A 12,395-nucleotide genomic window follows, 5' to 3' on the forward strand; every position below is an offset into this window, starting at 1 on the left:
TGGAGAGGGAGCGTGCGAGAGAGCGGTGCAGTGAAGTTTTACAGGCACGAACGCACGCCGGGCCTCCCATGGTGCACCCAACGGTCGACCTTTCACCCCGTGGACCCCATACGCTGGAAGACGTACACCTTGCGTGCTCGTTCCTTTTTTACGTTTTAACCAATTCTGTCCTATCGATTATGACATCGCGAACGCCTTCGAGGTATACGAGACGTTAATGTTCTACGTAGCGTTACACGTACATTAAAAGACTACTTCTCTTCCTCCTTTTTCTCAAATGTACAAGCAGATCGATCGTTCGTTTCACTGATCCTATCGGAAACAAGCGGTAAATATTTTGTTATTTAATAGTTTGCTTTAAGAGATATACGCATCCTAACGTTCTATTACCTGACATTAAATGCTAATAGGTCGGCTCACCTCGTTTGCCACTAATTTCCTGCGACTATATCGACAGCTGCCTGACCATCGACTTCGAGTATCTTCTCGTTTTCTTACGTAGAAAATGAGCAAGCGAAACCTCAGGATGGAACACCGCGCGTCCGATAATGCCCGTCATTTTCTTAGTCGGTATGCATCGTTACATCTCGTTATAAACACTCGCAAAAATTCATCCAGTCCGATTTTTCTCGAAAATCCTTTAATTACGCGAATGTCGAGAGTCGTACTGGTCACTGGACTCGGAGGATACTTTAGGAGAGACTTTGTTTTTCGATAAAAACTTGGCTTGAAGCATCCTCCATAAAAGCTGTTTACTCGGCAAATACGCCAAAAATACGATGGAGTATGTACAGAAGGAATAACACGTAGCTCTTGATGTTACCACTATAATACTTTCCTAACCCTTTTCAAGAGAGGCCCGGTTGAAGAGCTGACAAGAGGAAGGCATTCCGAAAGGGACTTTGAAAACATCATCTTCCAGAAACGCGTCGTCAAAGCAAAACACTCAGACAAAGGATCTTAATTGGAACCGAAGAAAAATCTATAAATTTGATCGAGTAAACGATTCGTCGGGCGTTTGAATGATTACCCACGAATACCTGGAATATCAGTATCGTTGGAATGGAGGGCGTGAAGGGTGGAAATAAGATTGTGCCGGTGGCACTTACCGAGAGTGCCGTCGAGAGAAAAGGAATGCCTGTTGTTCCTCCACGCCCACGAACACAAATCACAAGTGGTAAGTCCGTCGGTGGTAACACCCTCCTCGGGTAAATAAGGTGGTCTAGGCGGCGGTGGTACGAAGCTCCCGATCACAGCCCAAAGAGAATCGACGTCGTTGCCGACGCCCGTGTAGTACAGCAGTTCCTCCTCGGCCACACCGGCAAACCAGTCCATGTCGTTTACGCTGGGATGAACCGTGTTGGTGCTTGGTGTGCTCGTACTGACGACCGTCACCTGCAACGTGAACATCCCCATTAAACAATGGATTTTGGTTGAAACGTTTAAAAAAGACTATTATTACAGTGCAACGAATCCTTCGACTATACATTGGGTCCTCCTTTAAACGTTCAGAAAATTGTCGAGTAAAGGATGGTGTAGATACCAAAGAACGACTTTCTTTTAACAGGTTGAAATGGACAAGAAGTTCCGGATAAATACGGTTAATGGAAGCAGCGTGGAAACATTACGCTTCCCAGTTGGAAGGATACCTACATCTGTCCAGGAAAGCAGCGAGAAATCGCAGTGAACAGACTGATGACCCTCTTCCGCTCGTGTTTCGTGAACCACCGGCGCAAATAGTGACTAAAAAGTATACCGTTCGGCTGGTCGTTTCGTTTTCTGAACCGACCGGACGAAGAGAGAGAGAGAGAGAGAGAGAGAGAGAGAGAGAGAGCGGCACTTTGTGGAGAACGCTCGGTCGTCCTAACTCCTACGACAAACAGTTGAAACGGTGCGGGCGGTCGCAAACAAATCTTTCTCCCTTCGTCTCATCGCTTCCAAGTTCCGAGTTTTACGCGACGGATAAACCTCGGTAAACAGTGACAAAGCGTTCGTACGTTCATCGTCGACCGAATAACTGGGATTGATGAGTCGCGTCCTTGGGAGTGTTTCTTATAATTGGGGCAGTGCACAAAGGAATGGTGACGATGCACCTTTGGAAATATTCTCATCGTTCCACGGTCTATCGACGGACTTTAATCATCGAGAGATCTAATGCATCTTCCTTTCATCGATTTCTTTGATGATAAGATTCGAATATGTTCCATTAGGCGTGTAAGCAGTTTGTAGTAACTTCCACGGTGTAACAATATGACACGTGATTGCTGAGTATTCTTGAGCTGTTATTTTAAACATACCATATTTTTTTTGTTCTATATTTTTGTTTTTATTAGAATTCCCTTGAATCATTGAAATTTACATTTTTTCCTGAATGAAGAAGTCTTCCAAGTTGAATGTAAATATTGCAGAAACGCGTTGCTAACAGGGCAATTGCCGAGATGACAGATTATTCCTCGCTGTATACATTTTTTATCTCAGTTTTGGTGTAACTTTTGCTAAAAGTACAACATGGCTTGCAACAAATAATACCGTTCCTTCATGCTTCAATTTATGATTTCGTTATACAACGGAGACTGCTATAACTATCAGCATACCTTCGAATTCGTAATGAAAACCGTAACATGATCGAAAAGTTAAAATGCCCTTACGAAGATCACGAATTACGCTGTAATCATTGATAACTGGAAGCCACGAGGATTCTACTCGACAAAATGATCAACTCGCGCATATTACGGGGAAATATCATGCGGATGATTGTAACGCAAACTCCATTCGATTAATAGAATGAACGTTGTCGTGTTGGTATCTGCGACGAGACTAACCTCCCAGCGAGCACGCTTTAGGGAGGAGCGACTTCGAACGATTTTCTGGTATCGATGCTTACACAAGCCGCGATTACCCCGACGAACGACCATGTGCCACGAGACCGTGGCCGCCTCGAGCAACGAATTTCACACACGATTTCCCTCGACTCGAAGAAATACCACCTTCCACGCCGCGTTTCTTTCAACTACGAGAAATTGAAAGGAGCGTATTTATATTCGTCACAGCCCGAACCTGCCTTCCAGCCACGCGCAACATAATTGCTCGTGATTATCGAAAGAACGAGCCACAAAGGACTAGAATTGAGGATAAATCGTAACAGTAATTTCTATCGTCCTATCGTTCGTTCTAACTTCGTGCACCTCTAAACATCGTTAAATTGATTCCAAGAAATCGGAAATTTCATGTTCGACCATGTCGTGTCTTTGTACTTCTCGACAATTTGCCGATAGAGCTTGACGAGAAACATTGTTCATGCACGAACTCGAGGTGAGCCTTCGCGAGAATTACATTGTGCTCGTGTTTCAATTAAACGAATTGTATCATGTGGAAGATCGCGTCAATTTTTGTGCCTCCTTTCACGCGGTTTCTCCACAAAAAGAAGTAACGCACAAGGATCGAAACACCTTGGTGTCCCATGGGCCGGGGCGCTTTTGTGTCGGACGAAGGGGGTCCATGACCGTGATTATGGATGGGCCTTAGCGTCGATGGGGCCCCGCGGTCGCCGCACAATAGCATGCATTGATCGGCTTAATTACCGTGATATCGGCGTAATTAAAGCCCCGTTGTGTCAAGACCCTTCTCTCGAAGGCGTCGACAAAACCCGTGACTGGACTCCTGGCATCAGGATTTCATCTCCCTCTTCATCGCACCTCCCTGTTCGCCTGCTTTTTTATTTTCTCTGTTCCGCTTGGTTCGAGAGACCGCTCTGTCACTTCCTCGCGCGCCTCGCCGATGCTTTGTTAATAAGCTATTATCCGCACACGGTGACGCGCCTTCGACGAATCGCCGCGTATTCCACGCTTCAGGCGTTTTCAATCACGCTACGTACGAAAAACGCGAACATCCAAGCGTACCTAAATAGACGTGCCAGTAAAATTTCAATGATTCTCATTCCAAAACCTTGATCATCCGTTACTGATCTCTGAGAACAGTAGGTATTACGAAGATCGAGGTAAGCGCAATCTGTCAAATTTAATTTTAACTTACACCGTGTATGATGGAGAACGAAACAATAGAATATCGTCGTATACCACTTTTCCAAGATATCAAGTCGCGTTGGTTTAAACAAGTTACAAAATTCATCGTGTTTTTATAATCTCAAGAGCCTACGTCAAGTTTGTGTATTCGAAGAAATTCACACCGTTACGTAACGCCGTTCACGCAATTAATTCGAGTAGGAGTAGTGAGCAAGAACGGTGTAAACGAAACAACTAACCAAATCGTGCAAGATTCAGCAGGAGTTTGACAGGGATCGTGAGCAGCCTGAACTCGGTGAGTGAACACAACAGTTCGCTGTAGTACGTACACACGGTTACGTTAACAAATCGTGATGAAGTCAGCTTAGAGCACGATGCTTGTCGCGCTACGGTCAATTAACTCGTTCGGAGAAAGGTCTCCTCGTGAGAGAAATTGATTGATTTGCGATTCTCCGCTATAAACGTAACGAGCAGACCGAAAGCCTCGGTGTGCCACGAGAGAAGCCCGTGGCTTTTCGATCTCGTCTCAGTTGGCTCGTTACGTTCGAACGGGACGTATCGTTATAATTACGAGGCGTTGGCGTTTACGAGCGAGAGAATGATGCCTCGTATCTGTTAACCTGAACGTTCTCTTCGCCGCGTCATTCGTTCCTGTGCTCCGCGAGCGTCGCCTCGTTAAAAGATTCGTTAACTTCACGCCAACCGATCTTGTTTATCGTATTATTCCACTATGAATTTTAAATCGTGGTCATAAAGAAGCTCTAGAAATGCTCGGGAAATGTCATTGTTAGAGAACCTTGACTAGGACTCGAAGGTTCTCCGCTGGCACAGAGGGTTCATTCTCTGCGTCGTAAAACAAACACGCGCTAGAAAAAGAGACAGTTCCTCTCAGCGGGACAAAGAGACGAATTCTCTCGTAAAATCGGAACGAACCTTTCCCACTGTGGACGGAACGTGTCAGCCCCTTTTCCCGAAACCCCGATTCCCCCACCTGGAACGGAACGGCACGAATTCCTTGCTCTCGGCACGAATCCATCTTAGAGAATTACACGTTGGAATTCGCGCCCTCTTTCCGTCGACTGCGTCGGTCTCTGTGTTTCGTCGGCTGCCGCGCTGTCCATTTGCAATTCTGACACACTTCGCGGCGCGGCTATAGAAGCGATCGTCCCTGTATCGGCCTCTTCGACGAGGCCGCAGAGGAATCTGTCCGCAGTTTGAAGGAGGAAGGTGCCGCGAGTGGCGGTAGCGTTGGAATACCAAACGATTCCCGGAAACCGCTTCCACCTCACCCCCGGTTTCGCAGCCGGTCTTCCTCCTCTTCAATTTCGTCCTTCTCGTGTCGCGCGTTCGTTCGTTCCTTGGCTCGTTCTCGTTGGTCCGCTCGTGTCCTCGTGGTCATTTTCGTTGTCGTCGAAGAAGGCCTCCCCATGCCTCCGAGTTTTCGGGCGCGATACAGAGAGACGCGTGGAGAGGGGGCTGGACTGTTCGTGGCCAGCTTTAAGGGGTCGTTAAGAATGGGTTCGAGGGCCAGGGCCGTATATAACGGATAATTGACAGCCGTTCTCGAGGCCGCCGTTTACTTTGCATGGACATTGAATCCGCGCGGCAACGCCGGACGAATGGACGGGCGGACGGACGAGCGGACGGATGGACGAAACGAGACGAGAAAGCATCGACGTGGGACCACGAAATTCGAACGCGAGGGAGACCGGCCGCAGATACGAGGATGCTGTTAAGGGAACGGGCTAAGGGAGGTGCGGTGTAAAGGCAAATGCCCGGGCTGGCCAACCTCGTAAATTCTTCAATTTCGATGCTCGAAAAGGCACAAACGCGGCCGTGTTATGCTACTCTTCCTCCCGTAACCGCGACCACGAGCACGGATTCGGTTTAATTGCCGGCCGCTGGGAAAACGGATCGATCCCGCTTGTGCCGGCGTTGAAGTCTCCGCCGTTGGAATCTCTTCTGACGCTCCGATTGGAATTGAAATACGAAACGAATATTTTTTATTATTAGCCTACCTTTTTCTGTTGTCTAACATTTATATATAGTTAATAGTTTATGTAACGTAATACCATTGACATTGATTCGAAATTACACGTACGAGGACAGTGACACGTACAGTACTTAGAAACAGGATTTAAGCGGTACAAGAAAGGTCGGTGAACACGCGTGTCATGTGATATTATCCGGGGATCCGTTCCACGCCACATTCCTGAACGACATAATAACAATGTACAGTTACACGAATGACAAGTAGAGCAGTCGCAATGCCCGTGAAAGTGCGCTCTTCTTCGTCGAGTTATGCCGCAAATTACGATCTCCCGCTGGTTTGTCGTGCGCGACCCCACGCGTACCCTGATGTACGTAGTGCCACGCAACTCTCTCGCATTAAGAAAGTTGATAAAGTCTTTCGTGCACGTTTCAAACGACCACTTTTTCCCTGTATCGCGTTTCTCACCGTTACGATCATGGCAATCTGTACGACGAGGGAATTTTTTTTCTCGACTGTCTTGTTCTCGACTCTCGTTCAACGTGGACTATCGAGCGTGAAGCTACTTAAGGGAAAACAAATGTTCGAACAATTCCGTGTGACTTTAATCGCATCGTATCGGATGAATCGGATAGTGACACAATCGGACGGTGATGAACACAGGAGAATTTAGCGTTTAACGCGAAAGAGGGTGAGAGCGAATAAATTTTGATACTCCGCAGGACACCTACGCTCGCCTCGCATTTTAAAACACAGAGACAAATAAAGGGAAAGAAATGGGGAAACAAACGGACAGGAATGGAGGGACACGCAATGTACCGAAATATGCATTTCACTATGGTGTCTGTGGGCTGGACGATATGTTAGCGAGATTGGTATCAGCCGGGAGCGATGGGAGCGATTCCGCGAAAGCAGGTTGCCCGGTCCAAAGTGACTTGTCAAAAGATTCCCGACCGCGCTCCCTCTCTTTCCAAGAGTCAGGTAATCGATCGTGTGGTTTCAGGCAACGATTTTTCTGTTCCTCGACCCTGGTACCTGTGGTTTCTCCTTTTCTATTTGTCGCCCCGACCTTCCTTTCTCCGACGAATCGTGGACTTGTCAACTCGTTTGGCTTACACCGGCTCGATGATCGAGATAAAATCCAGTGGTGGCTTAGCTACCCATAATGATACCGGTGCAGAACTCGTCGATGGACCAGTCCGATGTCATAATATTGATGTACACGCGGGTGCAATAGTCCTACTTGACCCGATTTCGATCTTTGTCGCGATTCCAACAAGATGCTGCTGTTCGATGATTCGATTATCAGTTTAAGAGAGACCGACATCGCTCGGAAAATAACGTACGCAACAAATTTTTACCTCTCGTTATCGCAGCGGATTAATTTTGGCATCGTTCAATACAATAATGAAAATTACTGGAAAGATATCATCGGAATGACTGTAAATGATCTTTAGCTTAAATCGCTTGTTACTAAGAGAACGCACCTCACGCGGAACCGGAATAGAATTTATTAATGCTTTTCGTTCGAGCGGGCTTTATTGCCACGGCGAAAAAACCGGTAGCGTTGCTCGATTTTGCTAAAGTCCAATTACCCCCTGATAACAAAGGCGCGCTTTGCTCGCTGCCAACATAAATTACAAGCCGTTTAATTAACCAACGTATTACGAAGAAGAATCGAGCCCGTTAACAAACTTTTGCGTAATGAGTTCGGTCGCTTTTATTGCGGCGTACGACAGAAAAAGTACGAGGAAGCGGCTAAGAAAGAGATTTTATCGTCGTGGGCGAAAAAATGAAGATCGATCAATTTTTACGGCGGTGTATTACCGTTAATTAGTAAACGCCAGCGTGCGTTTCGCATTACTACGTTAATTACTCTTAAGAAAAAACTCTCGTTTTATTCGAAGAGGCATTTCTCCGTTGCTTGGATAGCGCATCGTCGAAAAGCAACCAAACGCGTTAATAAATTTCGCTGTAACGAGTCAGGTCGCTTTATCAATGTTCGCGAAAAAAAAGACAGGAAACGATCAATTTCTAAGAAAACGCGAACGACCAACCAGGAAGGAAAATTAGCTAACGCGCGATCGACAGGTTATCTTCGTCTTCGTCCTTCTCGTCCTGGTCAAACTTGATGAACGTACCATAACCAGTTCCACAACACGGTCTATGAACGATGGAGCGAAGAGAAACGAGAAGAGAATTGGATGAGGAATAGGGAATAGGAAGATGCGGACAATGAAGGAGACGAAGAAGAATAGGGACGAGGAAAGGATGAGTGCAGAGTATAGTAAGCACCGCGACTACTTTGTCCGTCTGTATACGTTGAATCATCCGGTCGGTTTCCTTTCACGAGCCGATGGCAGCCGTTCCCGCATCAAGGCCTGTGGTCTCCTCCGAGCAAGCATAATGACTCAATCCGCGATCCACCTTGCCCCCACCCTCTCTTCCCAACCACCAGGAAAGAGATCTTCGTTTCTCTCTTCTCCCCGTATCTTCCTTCGACTCCGCGCTGTCCTTTCTCTTTCTTCCTCGCGCTGATATTATACGTTCGTTCTCTGCGAAACCCGGAGAGGCCAGATTCTCCGGTAGAACCTGCGATTTCTCTCGTCACCGTCTCTTTCTGGACACATTCCGTTGTCTTTGTTGCTGCGACCGCTCCTTTCATCGTCCTTAAGCCCTCTTCATTTCCTTCGTTCGACTTCCACCATTATGATCATCAACTACTACCGATTTCGCGTCGTTTCTTCTTTTCCTTCTCCTCTTCTGCTGCCACGATCCCTGGAAGGCAACGTTACCCGACAGTGGTCCCCGGGCTGAACGGTGCTAACTCGACCGGCTCGCGTGACGGGCCGCTGTTTGTAATGCTCGACGACCCCTCTTGTGATTATAGCTCATGATCCTCCCGGGCCGGCACAGCTATGACGAGAGAGAAACCAGGCGACGAGACGCGGACGTTCACAAGCCGCACTGGAACGAACCGAGTGGACGCGTAAGGTCGGTGGCTAATTGCCGGCCGACCGTATCATCTCCGCCATTCGGAGAGAAAATCAGAGATTGCCCGGCTGTTAGCGTCGAGGTCCCACTTTCGACCCTCTCTTTTCGTATCCGATATTACGGCTTCGAATAAAACCGCTCGAGCATATCTCAAAACTTCATGTAAAAGTGAATCTCGTTGGGAGGAGAGCCTCTCTTATAAATTGATAGTTTATCGGCCCCGATAGGGATACTAGAACGTCACGGAAGCGATTAGCCGGTTCATGGGAAATTTCGTCGGAATGCCATTTGAATTTTTCACGGTGGCTCCATAGATTAAAAGATACAAAGTGCGCCGTCCATTGGAAGCTTGTACGTATCACGCGGGGCTTCAGGTACACAATTTATTACTAGGAAACGCAATGATCCAGCGACCCGTGGTGAGGAATCCGAATAGCGATTACCATACGGCACCGTAGAGCCCGCTTATTCTGCGGTCGTACGCCGGATCGCCACTGTGTGTCCTACGAGCGTTGCGTGAAATAAGAATCATTACTTAGCCATCAAAGTAAATGTTCGACTCCGAGGATGTTCAAAGGTTTCTCATAAGACAGGAAACTAATGCGCCCATGAGGTTAAAGACGGGCGTGAATCGAACGATTCGAGAGTCAGTTTGGATTATAGATTGCGTTTCCTACGATTAGAAAAGGCACCAAGTTCAACGTTTTCTGTAAATCTTATTTAATGGCTTCGAGTATTAATCGCGAAGAGACTGGGGTACACAGAAACTCACTTATCACTTTATGTCCTAGCTCTTCCACATTATTATTTTATAAATGGATATTCGTTCAAAGTTCCCTGGTGCGCAACTACGACTTGGTCCCTGAAATAACATTTTTCTAATCACAGGTTCGTTAACTTTTCTTCAATACCGATGCTCGAACAACATTCGATGTTCTACGAAACTCGACGAATCAGGACGTTCAGAGATCACAATGATCGCTTAATTGAGCGCGAGATTTCGTGGTATCGCCGGAGGAGTAGCACCGGCGGTCAAATCTCCCGTCGATAAGAATTCTGTGTTTCAACGTTGACAGTGGAACAGCTCCGAATGATTCGGCACTTCTGTCAAGGGGGAATGTGGTTCCGAACCGGTCCACGCGCCACCTTTTCGAATTGCGTTTGCCACGCGGATGCTTTGTACCGGGTGTTCTACCCGAGTTCATTATCGAAATAAATTTCTATCGACATCGTAGCTCTTAGAAAACCTCCGAATCGCCGATCGACTTGAATCTGTTCACATCTTGTCTAGTCAAACTCATCGAGACGTGTCCGTACCTCTATCTATCTATTAAGAATTCTTGTTCGTCGCTACTGAAATTAATTCTGGTTGAAGTTTTAACGATTGCTCCAGTAACAGATATACAGCAATCTCACAGAGATTAATTTTAAGATTCTCTTTCATCATTAAGAAAGCTATGTAATCTGCCGTAATGTAGCTGAGATTCTAGTCAGACACTGTGATGAAAGAGACAGACGCAAAGCACTTTCATAGACCTCGGTCTCAAAATCAATTTCCATCGTATAGAAAAATGTGAAATTCTCAAATCTATCCCTTTTGCATCCCTGAAAGTTCAAACGTCAAACTTAGCCGGTCCTCAAAGATGACTATTGTTCTCTTACGAAATCCCGTGCAAGGATCTCACGGCGATCGACGCGCAAGGAGCGATAATATAATCGGTCGACAGCGGTCGGAGATGGATCAATTACCACCAGAGTATTCGCTGGAAGCCGACCGCTAAACGACATCTGTATCCCGGTTCGTAGCCGGGTCCGCGTAATAATGGATCGGCGGTATTATTATGATTTCAATGGCGTGGCCCACCGATGCAAATCTAGATCGTGCAGCGGGCCTCGTTATCGGGCACACCGATCAGTACGGTGATTGATTCTTCGGTATTCATGCGGATCGGCGGACTGCGATATCATCGTCGTCATGGTGGAACCGGCGCGTTGCCATAGCGAAAGAGACACGTTGGTGCCGCGATACCAGAGATACACTAGGGCTCCCCCTGAAAACCGTGTCCACTTCCGATCGACGTCACGATCGACCGAAAGCTACCGACCTAACTACCAGTCGGCTTGCGCGTCCACCGTGGATAGCTTTCAGTCTCTTGACATCGTGTTTAGTCGAGTGAAACGTCATTTTTCTGTCTCTATCGTTCGTAGAATGGAGAAAGAGAAGGATCATGGCTGATGTCGTTTGCACGTCGTTCGATCGTCGAACAGGAGAAAATGATCTGTGAAATATGGCTTCTACCATAACTTCTGGGCCGGGAAAATTTTAATCAAGATTTCGGTTCGATGAAATTATCGCTACCGCGAAAGGAAAGGTATCGCAGGAGTTTCGTGACGTTGATGCATGGACCGTTTAGTATCTTGCCGTGCGAACATTATGCCATCACTTGCAACACCCTGCAGTATAGAGGCATAGCGTCGTGCAATAATGTCGAACCGATGACACACCGATAAATACCTCGTCGTTGGTATCGTTGTCTAGGTCTCCGTGCTGATATCTGTCGTTTCGCGGTTGTAATTTGTTGCCCTCCGGCGATTCAGAGCTTTACGTAACGCTTAATAGTATGTAAGAGGTATTAGCTGTGTAACTATGAGATCGAAACGTGACTTGTCGATAAGTTGTTAACGGAAGCTTAATCTCGTTGTATAAGAGCAATAAAGGAACGATAATAGAAGAATTTGCGACAATCGAGAAGGCAAAGAAGGAGGAAGTCTCGAAGATACTAAAACGGGAAGCCTACTTTGTATTCCCAGAGTATGACCTGGAGAGCGCAATTGGAACCTTGCTGTTTACATTTTTTGCCGATTATTTCCACCGTATCTCAACATTATGAACGCCGAGATAAAAGTTGCATTACCATTGTTTGGAATTGCAACAGCTATAGTGTCAAGAACTCGAGCATCTTGGCATCCGCAACGAGCGTCGGTGTATTTTTATAAATTCATCATTACAGGTGATATGGCTGCGTTCAGGTCCGCTGAGAGAGCGTGAACCACGTGTAGCAGTCGAACATTAAGAATCCGATTCGCTGGACGATGATTCGAGCGTGCATCGATGACGACATCGCTGCTGGCTTAATAATGTCTCCGAATACGAAATCGTAACTTTGTACAGCGAACGGTAAAAGAGAGAAGAGCGGCGATCAGCGAAGAATCGTGGAGAACTTCGAAGTGGAGAACTGAAGAAGAAACGAACGAAGAGAAAGAAAGGAAGGAAAAAAGAGGAAGGGGGAGAAGATCGCGTTGAACGAGGGAAAGAGGAACCTGTTATTTCGGCGAGGCTCGAAGCTAAGGCGAGATTACACGCTGTCACACACCGTTCCTCGTCCGAA

General features: G+C 46.8%; 1 protein-coding gene across 2 annotated transcripts in view; it reads right to left on the minus strand.

Moving 5' to 3' along the window:
• Positions 1 to 12,395, minus strand: part of LOC122569158 (TSC22 domain family protein 1) — a 74,634-nt gene that overhangs the window by 31,702 nt on the left and 30,537 nt on the right. For both annotated transcript variants that reach the window (XM_043729731.1, XM_043729730.1), the window contains exon 2: positions 1,110 to 1,395. In XM_043729731.1, coding sequence (XP_043585666.1) covers positions 1,110 to 1,395 — 286 coding nt within the window. The remainder of the gene's footprint in view (positions 1 to 1,109; positions 1,396 to 12,395) is intronic.

The sequence above is a fragment of the Bombus pyrosoma genome, linkage group LG7 (genome assembly GCF_014825855.1).
Source record: "Bombus pyrosoma isolate SC7728 linkage group LG7, ASM1482585v1, whole genome shotgun sequence".
NCBI classification, from domain to species: Eukaryota; Metazoa; Arthropoda; class Insecta; order Hymenoptera; family Apidae; genus Bombus; species Bombus pyrosoma.